This window comes from Lolium rigidum, chromosome 6 (assembly GCF_022539505.1).
Source record: "Lolium rigidum isolate FL_2022 chromosome 6, APGP_CSIRO_Lrig_0.1, whole genome shotgun sequence".
NCBI lineage: Eukaryota > Viridiplantae > Streptophyta > Magnoliopsida > Poales > Poaceae > Lolium > Lolium rigidum.
This window is the reverse complement of record NC_061513.1, coordinates 333,053,195-333,069,677: the sequence shown is the minus strand read 5'-3', so window position 1 is coordinate 333,069,677 and position 16,483 is coordinate 333,053,195. Positions and strand designations below refer to the sequence as shown.

At 44.0% G+C, this 16,483-nt stretch overlaps 1 protein-coding gene across 1 annotated transcript; it reads left to right on the top strand.

The window, feature by feature from the left end:
• The first annotated feature begins 305 nt into the window (after positions 1-305).
• Positions 306-3,059, top strand: LOC124661808. Its single transcript, XM_047199693.1, has 5 exons — positions 306-483; positions 1,358-1,505; positions 1,878-2,010; positions 2,094-2,211; positions 2,760-3,059. Exons 2-5 carry the CDS (start codon positions 1,496-1,498, stop codon positions 2,826-2,828), a joined length of 330 nt encoding a protein of 109 aa, XP_047055649.1. The 5' UTR covers positions 306-483; positions 1,358-1,495; the 3' UTR covers positions 2,829-3,059.
• The last annotated feature ends 13,424 nt before the right edge of the window (positions 3,060-16,483 follow it).

The following is a 16,483-nucleotide window of genomic DNA, read 5'->3' as shown; positions in this document are numbered from 1 at the left end:
ATATAACATAATAAATATGAATTTGCATGTCACTACACATATGTTACTCTCCACTATAAAGGTAGTACTCCAATATAAATTAGTAACATGTGCATATTACTACTCTATGTTACTCCCCACTATGACTAGTCGAAAAGACTAAGTCATAACCCGCCCCTTGTTAATCCTCTGGTCACCAAAGCAGTATACATAATTTTCTTGCAGCAGCAGCCGTAGCGGCAGGTGCACGGGACCGGCACCGCTTGTAGCGTAGCGTGTCCACGATTTGTTGTCTGTCTCACTATTTTGCGTTTCCCTTCCTCGACTCCTCGTCGTCTCCACTCTTTCTTTTCTTCTCCCTCTTCCAGTGGTTTCCTTCCCCAATCTCTTCCCTTCGCTGCCGGTCTCGTCCGCCGTCCTCTTCTCCCCCTTCCTCCTCCGCGATTCGCTGCGCCTACGGCGACGGGGAACCTGCCGGCGCCGATCGGTTTCCTTTCTTTGCCGGTAAGGTACCCTATCCCAGCCCGATTGGATCATTTTGATGGGTTGGTGCGGGATTTCGTCTCGCGATTCCCTTAGTTCCGTTGCCGTGTGGCGGTGGCCGAGTAATCCCCGTTGAGGTAGCTGCCGATTTGCTTGTTTGTTCGCTGCGTGGTAGGTAGGTACCCCTGCTAATCTAGTCCGTCTATGGTTTGGTTAGCTGCTATGCTGCTTCTTCAGTGCGGAGACCGATCTTTGCTGACCAGAAGCGCGGCCGCAGCTGGTTTTCGATGAATTTCTAGGGGGTGACTGACTGAATCCCCGTTCCCCATGTTAGGCAGGGTTTTTATGGGGTCCAGTGCCCTCCGGCCGAAAAAGATCCTTCGGAACAGGGGAGAAGTGCGCTTCGTAGAGCTGAAACACTTCTTTGAATCAGCACTCTTTAGATTTTGAACTTCAAAGAACCACTGATGTGAGTTTGGAGTATAAGAGTTCAGAACGGTAAGAGGTAGCTCGAAATGATATATTGTTGCTGGAAGCCGTAGTGCTCCAGCCAACTACCCACCTGGATTTACCACCCGGGTTAAGAACCTGGGAAGCATCCCTGAGTCTCTGAAGCTGATGCTTGAAATTTTAGACACGTCACCTGCTAATTAAAGCTTTTCTGCTTGCCATGAAAGAATAATTTCAATTGCTCGCAACATTTGTTCCTACCAACTACACTCGTATGTGTGTTTGAACTTTGAACAGAATTTTTGCCATGGAAGAATAATTTCAGTTGCTCACAACATTTGTTCCTACCGACTACACTCATATGTGTGTTTGAACTTTGAACATAAGTTTTTTATATAAATTTTCTAAGTGATGCAGCAAGATGACCACTCTGACAAACTTGCAGGATTGTTGTGGGAAGCTGCGTACTTTTATGTTTTATTCTTGGGACCAAATTTGTTGAACTGATCCCAGCAAGGAGGAATCGAAAGCAGTTTGGTGTTAAGCCTTCTAGCTGCATCTTTCCTGAACAGCTCTAGGATAAATGGGTGAAGGTAACTACTTATCCAAATATGTATCTATCTTTTGAGTCTTTATCGAAAAATCAATCTTTTGAGCAAAACCTAAGTTTTCCTTTGCCGCTATATCGCTTAAGTTATGCAGGAAATCTACAACTGCAGTTCAAAATACACAAAACCCTTAGTCTGCCATTGCAAAAAAACAGAGAACTGTTTTCTAGAAACTCCTTTTTACATGATGTTCTCATACGGGGTAGCATAGTAGTGTATAAACATCAGCAATATATGCCATGGTTAGGATTCAAAATTTACAGTTCGCCTCTGTTTATTAGGATTTAAGCATGATCCTCTATGCGAATTCTCTTAATTTTGTTTGTAAGAATCTAATTCACTCTTGGCATTATGCAGCAAGCTCGGATGAAATTTGCCATTGTCAGGATTGCCTTGGCAAGTACAGCCTACTCAGAGATGAAGAGAACCCGCACTTGGCGAAGTTTGAGAGACGGCTTCCTTGCTTTGGTTGTGGAATAGGATGGTCCTCGTAAGAATCCTTTACCATTTAGGAGACTTCAGTTCAAAATTTAAATTCTGGATCTGGCAATATCAAACAATTTCTGGTTGCAGATTTCTGTTAGGTTTCCTGTGTCCATTGCTTTGGTACTATGCAACGACTCTTTACTTCTGCAATTACTACAAGAGGGATCCCCGAGAGCGCCCGGGTCTTGCTGCCTCTGCTATTGCGGTTGGTTTTCCTTCCACAGTAAACCCTACAGTAATTAATGTATTTTGAAAAGAAACAATTCATATGTATTAAGTAGTGTAAAGATGATTTATATCTAGTTACATGAATCCATTTCGAAAAAAAATCTAGTTACATGAATCAAAAGAGTTTTCCTGTAGAAAGTCATTTGCTCATGCATGTGAACCATCATGCATCCTGATTGCAGATGTGTTGACAGTTGTGTAACCGGATTGATATCCCACTCTATCAGACTGCACATACTTGAAAAGGAGCCTCACCTTTAGATTTTATTCTGCCATTGTTTGCTTGAGGAAACTTCAATGCTAGATTGCAAACCTGCAACTGCGCAGTCATTAACAGTTTTTTCCGTTGACGAACTTGCTCGGATAGGTTTGTCATAGTGTTCTTCGTACTGCTTCAATTACTGCAGTTCTCATACTGGCAACCCAGCAGTAATTTACAGTTTTTGTTTCCTGTCCTGATGAGGTTGCTGAAATACTATGGTTACAGCGAGTTCTCTTAAATCTTAATTTTGTGTGTACCTGCAGGCGGGCTTCTTCACAACTGTGTCTGTTATTACCATCTCCATCGTTCTGATAATCCGGGCATCCGAGTGATTTCTATGGCATGGAGAACATAGCTGAGGTCCCTTATTGTTTATCGGAAGACGAGGTGTTCAGGAGGCGACTTGTAATGCTGGAGATACATAGCATAGCAGATCGTTTTAGTCCCTTATGTAATCGTGCATGTACAAGATATCCATCGTCGGGGTTCATCTGCGGATTGTTGTCTACCAGTGTCGTTGTACAATGTTATTCAGAGGGTGGGAACAAATGACTATTTCATCATATAGCATGCAAATCATGAGGCCACAGGTGACTGGTCAAATCCCACAAATTATAGAGAAATTGCCTATTCAGTTGGTGGTCGCTGGGACTGAAATTACGGTCGGCATCATCAAGGGAAACAGAATGATACTGAAATTACGGTCGGCATCATCAAGGGAAACAGAATGATACGCAGATACGCTAGACTCTGCATTCCCTGGTTGTTCTTCCGTTGTAGCAGTACCCTCTGAACTTGTTGTAAATTTTTTTTTTGAAATAGAGGCAAAAGTTTTGCCTCATCTATTAATTAAGAAGGTCTTTAGTTTTTAGGAGAAAATCGAGCGAAAATGTACAATAATTTTGGCCAAGCCCACATCAAGAGCACACCCACAAGAGAACAATATCAAAATAAAACAACCTCTAAACAACTAGAACCGACAACCTAAGACATGACAATCCAAAATGAGTCCATCACTTAAGCAGCTTCTCAAACTTCTCTTGTTATGGCTCTCCTCCTTATCCTGCTGATTGATACCTTCTTAATAGACTTCTCCACCTTCTTGATAATGTCCTCTGAGGCTTTACCTGTCAAGATGCAGGCAATTTCCTTACCATAACCAAGGCTAGCGGCCTCCAAACTAGCGGGCAAACCATAAAGCTTCTTTGCAAAAAGAGCATCTAAGATAGGAATCAACACTACCTCTTGTTGGATGCAGATGGGCTGCAGCCCAGTAAGGCAGCCCATATAGTCTACAATTCCTGAAATCTCAAGGCCCATCACGTTGACAGCTTGGGACAGCCTTGGGGGACAAAGTTTAGTCCCACATTGCTAGTTGGGAGAGAGTTGGAGTGGTATATAAGGGCTGCTGTTCTACTCCTTTCAAGTGAGTAAGAATAAAGAGAGCCCTCGCGCACTCCTCCTCCTCCGCCCGCCCCGTCTCGCCTCGCCTCGTCACGCACGCACGTCGCGTTTCGTGACTCGAGTTCGAGTTCGAGACACACTCAAGGAAGTCTAAATTTTTGCTTGGTGCACCAACTGTGCTGGGTACGTGTCGGCCTGCATGTGCATGCTCGCCGCGTGTCCCTGGCTTCCTACGCGTGTCAACACGGTCGGGGCGGCTCTTCTCCCAGGCTATACAAGGAGACCGATCAGATCTGGAAAACAGTGCTCTTAGATCTCTCTCTCGCGAAAGTTCCTTTTGCTGTGCTACTCTCTAGTCTTCCCCATCCCGGCGACTGCGTGCACAGCCGTCCGGGAGAGCAGGCCTCCGAAACCCCGTCCGTTGAGATCCTGCACCGGGAGACGGGCGATAAGGTTTTTGGGGAGCGTCTCGGCGCGACTGCTCGTCGTCTGTTCGTCTTCTTCATCGACGGTTCGGCTACTTCTTCGACGAATCCGACTACACCATGGGCGACATCAACAACTCCCATGGTGGTGCTGCTGCTTCGTCTGGTGCGACCTTCCCGGTCGCGATGTACGTGCTTTTACTCTCCTACCTTGCACTGCTATTTGTTCCATGTTCAGATCTGATGCATGTGCTTAGTCTGATGTGCGTGGTTAAGTATGCTTGTGCGTCTGTAATCTTGTTTTCGGTAATTAAACTCACACGAAAATTGCCTAATAATCCAACAATCCAAAACCTTATATGTATAGGCAATTTTCACCGTCTGGTTTTGCTGCTGCGCTCAAACCGAGCCCTTTTACGGGTTCTCATTTCAAGAGATGGCAGAGTAAGACCCTCTTGTGGCTCACTTCTATGGGCGTGCACCGAGTTGCGGAAGGTACTCCCAGAGGTCCGCTTACTCCTGACGAGGATAAAGCGTTCGGGGATGCCACCGTAATCTTTGTGGGTGCCGTGCTAAGTGTGCTTGGAGACAAGTTGGTTGATGCTTATCTCGCACATACGAAATGGGAAGGAACTGTGGGATGCACTCGGACGCTAAGTTTGGTGCTCGCCGATGCCGGAGGTGAACTGTATGCTATGGAGCAGGTTCAATGACTACGAGAATGGTTGAGAACCGATCCGTAGTAGAACAGGCTCATGAGATACGAGATCATGGCAAAGGAACTCGAGCTCCTCAAGTGTGTGCTACCGGACAAGTTTGTCGCGGGATGCATTGTCGCTAAGCTTCCCCCTTCATGGAGGAACTTTGCCACTTCTGTCAAACATCAGAGGCATGAGTTTTCTGTTGTGAATATCATGGGCTCTCTGGATGTTGAGGAGAAGGCGAGGGCAAAAGACAAACACACTGGAGGAACCGATGGACGTTCTGCTGCCAATATGGTACAGAAAAATGCCCACAAGTCCAAGGGAAAGAACAAGGGAGTCTCCCGGACTACCAACTTCAAGAAGAAGGGGAAAACGGAGAAGAAAGATCCTTGCTTGGGTGTGTGGCGAGACTGGCCATTGGGCTAATCGTTGTCCACAATGCAAAGGAAAGAAATGTCGAGCTGGACGGAACTCAAATTCGTCGAGCATGGTCATTGGCAACACGAGAGGAAGGAACTGCAGGGCATGGTAATATGTTACCTACTTGTTCTTTCGGTGTTTCAGCCCACGGAATGGTGGGTTGATACAGGTGCCAATGTTCATGTGTGTGCTGACATCTCCATGTTTACCTCTTATCGGGCCCGAGGTTCCTCGGTAATGATGGGGAATGGGTTACATGCTACTTGTTCGTGGTGTTGGCACGGTAGATCCGAAGTTTACTTTGGGAAAGATCGTGCAAGCGAAGAACGTGCTCGCATGTCCCTTCTATCAAGAAGAATCTCGTTAGTGGCTCCCGTCTTATGAAAGATGGGTTTAAGTTGGTGTTTGAGTCCAATAAAGTTGTACTGTCCAAGTATGGAACTTTTGTTGGAAAGGGATATGAATGTGAGAGAATGTTTCGCTTCTCTCTAGAAGACTTCTGTGATAATGTTGTGAACCATGTAAGCACTAATGTTAATGAAACTAATGTTTGGCATTCACGACTTTGTCATGTTAATTTCGGTTGTATGACGCGGCTTGCTGATATGAGTTTAATTCCGAAATTCACCTTTGTCAAAGGCTCTAAGTGCCATGCTTGTGTGCAAGCAAAGTAGCCTCGCAAGCCTCACAAGCCTGCGAAGGAAAGAAACTTGGCACCACTAGAGCTCGTACATTCGGATCTATGTGAGATGAATGGTGAGTTGACAAGAGGTGGAAAGAAATATTTCATGACTTTGATTGATGATTCCACTAGGTACTCGTTATGTGTATCTCCCGAAAACTAAAGATGAGGCTCTTGATTTCTTTAAAACCTATAAGGCTGAAGTTGAGAATCAACTTGAAAGAAAGATAAAAAGGGGTCGGTCCGATCGTGGTGGAGAGTACTTTTCTAATGAGTTCAATTTATTACGTGCGGAACATGGTATAATCCATGAGAGGACGCCTCCCAATTCCCCACAATCCAATGGGATTGCGGAAAGGAAAAACCGTACTCTAACGGATTTGGTTAACGCCATGTTAGACGTGTCGGGTTTATCCAAGGAATGGTGGGGGAGGCTATATTGACTTCGTGTCATGTCCTAAACCGTGTTCCAACCAAGAATAAAGAGATTACCCCTTATGAGGAATGGGAAAAGAAAAGACCAATACTCTCCTACCTACGAACTTGGAGTCTGTTTGGCAAAAGTGAATTTGCCAATCACCAAAAAGCGAAAGCTTGGACCAAAAACCGTGGACTGTGTCTTTCTTGGCTATGCCGCCCATAGCATTGCTTATAGATTTCTTGTGGTGAAATCTGGAGTGGACGACATGAATGTTGGCACCATCTTTGAATCAAGAGATGCTACATTCTTTGAGGATATATTCCCTATGAGAGATATGCATGGCATGTCTAGTTGGGAATCTGATCCTATACATGAAACTCCTATGGAGTCTGATGAGGAATACGATGATGAGAGTTCAGATTCTGATGAAGATGACAATGAAGCTCCCACAAGGAGCAAGAGACAAAGGACTGCAAAGTCTTTTGGTAATGATTTCATTGTGTATCTTGTGGATGATACTCCCACTACCGTTTCAGAAGCTCTCGCATCTCCTGATGCAGACTACTGGAAGGAAGCGGTTCAAAGCGAGATGAATTCCATCTTGGCTAATGGAACGTGGGAGCTAACTGAGCGTCCTTATGGGTGCAAACCTGTAGGATGTAAATGGGTATTTAAGAAGAAGCTTCGAGCTGATGGTACTATTGAGAAGTACAAAGCTCGGCTTGTAGCCAAAGGCTATACCCAAAAGGAAGGCGAAGATTTCTTCGATACTTACTCACCTGTGGCGAGATTGACCACCATTCGAGTACTACTTGTCATTGGCTGCCTCACACGGTCTTCTCGTTCATCAAATGGACGTTAAGATGGCTTTCCTAAATGGAGAGTTGGACGAGGAAATTTACATGGAACAACTCGATGGTTTCGTACTGCAAGGTCAAGAAAGAAAGGTGTGTAAATTAAAGAAATCTTTGTATGGCCTAAAGCAAGCTCCCAAACAATGGCATGAGAAGTTTGAAAGAACTCGACATCCGTGGGCTTTGTTGTTAATGAAGGCGACAAATGTGTGTACTACCGCCATGGTGGGGGTGAGGGCGTTGTCCTATGCTTGTATGTGGATGACATACTAATTTTGGGGACAAGTCTCAAAGTGATTGAGGAGGTCAAAACCTTCTTATCTCGGTGTTTTGAGATGAAAGATCTTGGGGAAGGCTGATGTTATATTGAACATCAAGCTATTGAGAGATGAGAATAATGGGATTACTCTTGTGCAATCTCATTATGTTGAGAAGGTGTTGAACAGATTTGGCTATGCTGATTGCAAATCTTCTCTCACACCTTATGATCCTAGTGTCTTACTTCGAAAGAATGAAAATGCAACTAGAGATCAATTGAGATACTCTCAAATAATTGGTTCACTCATGTATTTAGCTTGCGCTACGAGGCCTGATATCTCGTTTGCTGTGTGCAAACTTAATTAGCCGGTTTGTGGCCAACCCGGGAGATGATCATTGGCATGCTCTTGAGAGAGTGATGCGCTATCTAAAGGGAACCATGAGTTATGGAATTCATTATACCGGGTATCCAAGAGGACTTGAAGGGTATAGTGATTCCAATTGGATTTCGATGCTAAAATGAAAGCCACAAGTGGATATGTTTTCACTCTTGGTGGTGGCGGCTGTTTCTGGAAGTCTTGCAAGCGGACCATCTTAACGAGGTCAACTATGGAAGCAGAACTCACGGCATTAGATACGGCTACGCGTCGAAGCGGAATAGCTTCGTGAGCTCTTGACGGACTTGCCTATGGTTGAAAAACCAATACCGGCTATCCTCATAAACTGTGATAATCAATCTGTGATTATAAAGTGAAAAGTTCTAAGGATAATATGAAAAGTTCCAAACATGTCAAGAGGAGACTGAAGTCTGTCAGAAAACTGAAGAACTCCGGAGTGATAGCATTGGAAATCTGGCAGATCCTTTCACAAAAGGACTATCAAGGAACATGATAGACCTTGCATCGAGGGAGATGGGTTTGAGACCCACTTGAGTTGCCGAGGGGGTAACCCAACCTATGTGATCGGAAATTCCGTGAACTAGGACCTGGGAAAACAAACCGGAGTAACTGAGTTGAGAGAAAATTTAATACTCCCACTCCATTGTAGATGCAATTCTCTCATAGCTACTGTAAGGCAGGTTGACAATGTCTTAATGTGTTCTGAGCGGCTCTTGATGAGCGAAGAAGCCGTCCTACAGGGCGATCTTTTGAAGAACACACCTATATGAGTGACACTACTGGTCATAGTGTGGGAGATTTGGGTGAATCTCTAGTAAGCTCATGAAGGGCCGAGGAGTATGACTTATAAGCTCCACCCGAGGGGAAGGCTATGGTAGCCTAGTACCGTGCCGGCATTGAGCGAAACTTGCTGCACAAAGACTGACAATTCAAGGCATAGTCCATTGTTCAGTTGTAGTCAAGCGTAGCACCTTGCCTAGGTGGAAGTTCAAATTAACAGTCTCCACTGAAGTGCAGGTATATTAAACATTGAATGAAACTAATGTGTCATCTGATGTGCATATGAGATCTGGTGGGGGATTGTTGGATGCAGATGGGCTGCAACCCAATAAGGCAGCCCATATAGTCTACAATTCCTGAAATCTCAAGGCCCATCACGTTGACAGCTTGGGACAGCCTTGGGGGACAAAGTTTAGTCCCACATTGCTAGTTGGGAGAGAGTTGGAGTGGTATATAAGGGCTGCTGTTCTACTCCTTTCAAGTGAGTGAGAATAGAGAGAGCCCTCGCGCACTCCTCCTCCTCCGCCCGCCCCGTCTCGCCTCGCCTCGCCTCGCCTCGTCACGCACGCACGCACGTCGCGTTTCGTGACTCGAGTTCGAGTTCGAGACACACTCAAGGAAGCCTAAATTTTTGCTTGGTGCACCAACTGTGTTGGGTACGTGTCGGCCTGCATGTGCATGCTCGCCGCGTGTCCCTGGCTTCCTACGCATGTCAACGCGGTCGGGGCGGCTCTTCTCCCAGGCTATACAAGGAGACCGATCAGATCTGGAAAACAGTGCTCTTAGATCTCTCTCTCGCGAAAGTTCCTTTTGTTGTGCTACTCTCTAGTCTTTCCCATCCCGGCGATTGCGTGCACGGCCGTCGGGAGAGCGAGGCCTCCGAAACCCCGTCCGTTGAGATCCTGCACCGGGAGACGAGCGATAAGGTTTTTGGGGAGCGTCTCGGCGCGACTGCTCGCTGCTGTTCGTCTTCTTCATCGACGGTTCGGCTACTTCTTCGACAGATCCGACTACACCATGGGCGACATCAACAACTCCCATGGTGGTGGTGCTGCTGCTGGTGCGACCTTCCCGGTCGCGATGTACGTGCTTTTACTCTCCTACCTTGCACTGCTACTTGTTCCATGTTCAGATCTGATGCATGTGCTTAGTCTGATGTGCGTGGTTAAGTATGCTTGTGCATCTGTAATCTTGTTTTCGGTAATTAAACTCACACGAAAATTGCCTAATAATCCAACACCTCTATGGTCCAAAGAGGCGAGGGACTGACAAGACTGCGACTGGCCGCCTCCAAGGTCTCAAAAAGCATAACACCGGTGAAAGCACCGCAGGAAAATCACCACGCAACTCATGTCGCTCGACGTGATCTGCAAGCACCGGAGCCAAGGTCTCCTCTATGCCCTCACTCTTAGAGACAGTCAACACAACAGGTTGCGGCGGCCGATAGGGGCTGCCACGAGGAGAGAAACAGCTGTAGAGATATATTCTTTCTCAATCACGAGATAACTTCTCCTCAACGGAGCCAAGTGGAAGTAAAATCTGCGCGGAGTATGTCAATTCTACTCGCCGGGTGTGGCGTGTGGCAGTATTTTTCGTTGCAATACCATGTGAACTGAAGCGCTAGGTCGAATCATGATATTCTGTATCGTATTTTTTTTTTTTTGAAATGGAACACAAGATTCCATTAGATACTTAGCTCAGCAGAAATGCTGTCCACCAACACACGTACATCAACAGGCAACGAGTCCGGCCACAGTAGTTTTAGTTCCTGTCTACTGTACAGTCCTATTACTAGGACAAGGTGCACACTTCACACATGACTAACCAACATATGGTTCACACATTAGAAAGTATCACCCTCTCCTCCCGTGCCCCTCTCGGATCTCACTTTTTTCCCACATGAACACGGAAGAGATGAAAGTTGGTTTACAAGACTTGGTTCACCACACCACAGGCCCAAAGGTCTTGTAACCATCCGCCAAAAAGAAGGAAAAGCAAGAAAAAAAAGGCTAAACTACATGACCCCTCGCGGTTGGCAAGACAGTGGAGACGGCCCAATCATTTTTTTCGCTCACTGGAATGGCTGCACGAACAGCCCGAGGAGAGAGAGAGAGACAGGAGGCAATCCAAACCAATCTAGGTTTTTTTTTTGTCTCTCCCAGCAGCAACACCGCCGATCTGCCATGGATCTTGTTTCTTTTTATTTTTAAGATAACTAGCAGTGTGGCCCTCGCAAATGTGAGGGCAACCGTTTTAATTTGTCGAAAGTGACACTTTACATTGTAGGGAATAATATAGTTTCATAGTCCACAAAAATAGATAGATATATATGTGGAAAATTCAGGATTATAGTATGTATTATAATATAGTATTGTTTTTCCCTAATACATTGCAATTGTTTATTCTCATTTTAATTTAAATATGCCAGGTCTCCCTACCCTCCGAGTAAGGTTTGCATCCTACAACAGAATTAATATTCTGTAGAAGTTGTCCGTACGTGTCGCACTATTGCTTTATATGTGTCATAACTAAACTGAAAACCCACTTATTTTGATCATTGCTCAAACATGCATATCTACGGATCAATATACTTAACATATGATATGACCTATTGTCCAGTTTATACTTTATCTGAGCACATATTTGCATTTCTACCACGATCTAGCTAACTTCGTGTAAGAAGTTTTTTTTTTTTCCTTTTGTTGATACGCCTACGAAGATGTCACTTGACAACCTAGTACTGTGAGTTTTTATTTTTGTAGGGAGAGACGGTAGTAGTGTGTATTCTGCTTAATTTCCATCCCTCTGATGTGAGATCCAATCCGGTAAATGTACATGTAGATTGGCATGGATTGTACCCTGTCTAATGAATAATATATATAGAATTCGCCGTAGCTTTCCACCAGCGAAAATAAAATCTAATGGTAGCCAAGGTTTGTTTGTGTGTTGGATAAAATCACGGCTAAGCGCCGGAATACCGCCTGGTATTTTGCCTGAGATATTCAAAACAAATTCATAAATTCTTTATACTTTAGCAAATCATATTAATATAGGTAAATTTCTTATGTGAGATCCAATCGGATAGATGTACATGTAGATCTACATGAATCATACCCTGTCCTCTAAATAATATATTTTGAATTCACGTTAGCTTTCTCCGGCGGAAAAAATTCTATGGATAGTCAAGTTTTTTTCTTGGTTGGGTAAAAATATCGCTAGGCACCGTTATTTCCCTTTCTTCGCAATATCGGAAATATCGGCGTGTATTCCGTCCGAGATATTAAAAATGAAATTCATAAATTCTTTCACAATTTCCCAAAAATATTTAAATTTGATAAAATATAGTCCAGTAGAAAATAATATGCGTGGTAGCTGGTAAAACAATTTTCCGGTGAAATATTGAAAATACAAGCGGACAAAAAAACGCATACATATATACTACGGCTAAGCGCCGGAATACCACCTGGTATTTTGCTTGAGATATTCAAAACGAATTCATAAATTCTTCAAAAATTTCCTAAAATTATTTATATTTTAGCAAAGTATATTAATATAGGTAAATTTCTTATGTAAGATCCAATCAGATAGATGTTCATGTAGATCTACATGAATCGTACCCTGTCCTCTAAATAATATATTTTGAATTCACGTTAGCTTTCTCCGGCGGAAAAAATTATATGGATAGTCAATGTTTTTTTTTTCTCGGTTGGGTAAAAATATCGCTAGGCACCGTTATTTCCCTTTCTTCGCAATATCGGAAATACCGGCGGGTATTCCATCCGAGATATTCAAAATGAATTCATAAATTCTTTCACAATTTCCCAAAAATATTTAAATTTGAGAAAATTACATTAATACTGGCAAGTTTAGTCCGGTAGAAAATAATATGTGTGGTAGCTGGTAAAACCGTTTTCCGGTGAAATATTGAAAATACAGGCGGACAAAAAAACCGCATACATATATACTATGCCGATATTCTTATATATTACCAGATTTGCCGTGTAATCATAGTCTAACTAAGCTAGCTACAAATGCTTAGTTATCTTTTTGTTGAACGGAGGCAGTACTTTGGTAATATCTTATATGTTTCTATTTATGTTGAACGGAACACGTTAGATGAAAATGAATCAGCTGCTATTGTTTTTTTTCTTATATGTTGAACGGACCAACATACATGCATGTGCATTTGGGGTGTCGTATAGGAACAAATCATCAACAAACAGTTTTTTTCCTTTCTATCAGACCACAGTCATATTCTTTTGATGGCCTGATTGCTTGGTTCCGGGAGACCACATCCTAAACGTGACTTTCGAACGGGATAAATCAACCTATGTGACAGGTTATACAAAACTATAGTGTACGTAACTTTTCTAACTTTAAATCTCAACCGTTATAATTAAGATCAATGGATTAAATAATTTAAGTACATGTGGATTAACGTGGTGTCTCCTTTAAGCATCCTTATTTTGCTTTTAGTATATAATAGATTACAGTGTTTTCTTCACGATGGTGATGTGGCGACAACATCCTTAAATCAGAAAAAGGTCCTCCTTCCCTATGTCCGCTACGATGGTACGCCTACCATCGGTGGAAGGCGTATGTAGTTGTCTTCTCGACGTATCCCATGTGATTCAGTCGGCATATTCGTTGGTATGGTTTCATGTCTGGCTCTTCTGATACAATTTTCATCATTGGTGATGATTGATCTGGTGTGATAGTCCTTTGTGGTCTTACTACGACGACTTGCCGCATGCTCTATTACGATAAATTTTGCCTGAATCTGGTGAGGGAGGAGCGAGGAAGACATTACGCTTTTGGTTCATTATAGTGTGTATTCATCGCTAGGTGATGTAAGGACCTATTTATAATTTTATTATTTTTAACACTCCTTATACTATTGTTCACTAGTAGGGAAATCGCTATAAGAGTACGCTCACCGGCAGCTCTCTAGTCTAAACGCATGTGACTGCCATTAGTCGCCGTGGGCTAAAAATGTGCACGGGAGTGGTGTATTCGTATTGGTAGCATAGGGGAGAGTAGGGTACGTGACTACTAAATAGGCCCTAGATGCAACAAGATCCAGAAAGTACCTGGAGTGAGCGACAAAATATTGGTAGCATACCCTATTTTGGCAGGCTTCTACTAATCAATTTATTAGTAGCATGCTCTATTTAGGCACTTGTGGATCGAGATCGCCTTTTCAGTTTTAAAAAAATAATAGAAAATTCAAAAAATAAAATCCTTCGAGATGGTCATGTATTATGTCATCTAGTTTTAAGGAAAATTAATAAATATGAATTTCGACCTATTTTGCAAAATAGCACATTGTTTCGGTAAAATGACTTTAGATTTTGCATACGATCTCGGATGAATTTTTTTATATGAAAATATATCTTTGGAAAATTTTACATCCGATTTCAACTGCCTATGGCCGTTTACCGATTTTTTAGATGAACACAGAGTTTCTGGAGGTTTTAGTTTTCGATGAAAAAAATATTCAAATCTGATTTTTTTTTTAAATCACTTGTCCACTTCTCTACCCTCTTTCCCTCATCCTCTCCCACTTCTCCACCTTCTTTCTCTCATCCTCTTCCACTTCTCCACCTTCTCCCCTCCTCCTCTTCCCCTTCTCCACCTTCTTTCCCCTCTCCTCCCCCTCCTCCCCCTCTTTCACTTTTCCGGCGTCTTCTCTCCGACAAGCTGCAACCACCTCCTCCCTAACGACAATGACCACTTCCTCCCCGACGATGACAACCACCTCCTCTACGGCAATAGCGACCGCCTCCTCCCCGACGACATCAACCACCTCCAACGCCTTGCTCCGATGCCCTGCTCCACCACCATCGACGCCTGCTCCGCCACCGCCGACACCCTTCTCCGCTCCTCTACTATCCTGGATCTCGTGAACTCCACGAAGATGTGACATGGAGTCGATTGATTTCTTTTAGTTTTTAGAGTGTTCTATGTAAAATCACGTGGACAGTTGGACACTGGTCCCAACTTTATTTTAAATTTTCAAACAAAAAACACACTAGCAGCAGACCGAAAATGCGCATGCGACTGGTATGTTAAAAATAGCATGCCAAAATTGACACACGATTGGTACCTGGACTACCAGTCACGTGCGTTGTGGGCACATGACCGGTGCTCGACTACCATCGGCGAGGTACCGGTCGCAGGCCGAGCACACGACTGGTAGCCAAAAGACACACACGACTGATAGCCTATTCTGTACTAGGGGTTGATAATTATTAATAAACTAGCTAAATGCCTATGCGTTGAAACGACATATGAAATGAATTAATTTAACTATAATAGAGATGATATTGCCAGATCATGGCTGATTTCAAAATAGTTAGTGGATTTTCTCTCTCTTCGACCTCCTCCCGTGTCTCTCATCTTGTCAAATTTCGTACGGTATGTTGGAGATAGTGCCCTACAGGAAAATAATAAAGAGTAATTCTTATTTTACTGCCGGCCGGACTCCGGCTCGATTCACCGCCGGCGAGCTTCCCCCGCCGTTGTCGACCACGTCATCTCGCTCCCGGTGAGTTGCTGCACCTGGTGGTGCCCTCGCCTTCTCCTCCCCCCCTCTGCATCGCCGCCGCCACGGGCTACTGCCCCCGGCCGCCGCCGCACCTCGCTGGAGGCTGTGCTCCGACGACCAATCGAGGGCGGCGCTGCCACCATTCGGCTCGCCATGTCGCCCCGCCCCTTTTGCCCCTAGCCGCGCGCTCGATTACGGCCTAAATCGACCGATTGCAACATCACCATAGCTCTACTGTGAGCCATGGCCCCGCTGACATCATGCCGACGTTAGCGTGATGTCATTATTCCTTTTCTATTTTCTGTAATTATTTTCAGTAATTAATAAGTAATTCATATTAATTCAGAAAAATATAAAATTATATATCAAAATGATCGAGAAAACATTTCCTAATTGTTTATCCATGTTTCATACATGATTGAACCAATTAATTATGAGCCCTATTAGAAACCCTAAATCGACCCCTCTCATGTGCCGGAGTCGATGCCGAACCCCTCTTTTTCCAGTCGATGCACCTAGGGTTTAACCGAACCCCTTTAATATGACATGTCATCATATTGTATGTGCATTGCATTGTACCTTGTCTTGGTTGTGCTCTTCCATTTCCGGTGTTTAGTTTTTCATCGATAGGGACCGAACGCGAACACGAGATCAACGCCACCGAAGAGCGAGCACCCGAACAACGAGGGACAAGGCAAGCCCTAACCTGGTTCATATATGGTTTTGAAATGCTTTACTTCGGTTCTTACATATTGCATCCGCTTCAAATATGTTTTATCGGTAGTTGTAGATATCCTATGTGTGCATATTCCATCCTTGTAGCCCGAGTTCCCGATCCACCGCTCCCAGCAAAACTAGGTCCGACCTTGTTCGCATCGCTAGAGCCGTATATGTGTTATGCTTAGCCATGCTTAGCTATTGAAGTCTGATCCATCCGGTTGATGAATCAGAGCTACGAATGAACCTAGTTTGTCAGGATGACATGGTAAGATCAGAGATGATGTTAATAAACATGCTAAAGGCTTGGATGGGCCGCCACATGGGGATGTGGTGATTTGACTCGTTCTCGGCGATACTAGGACCTAAGGTTCTCG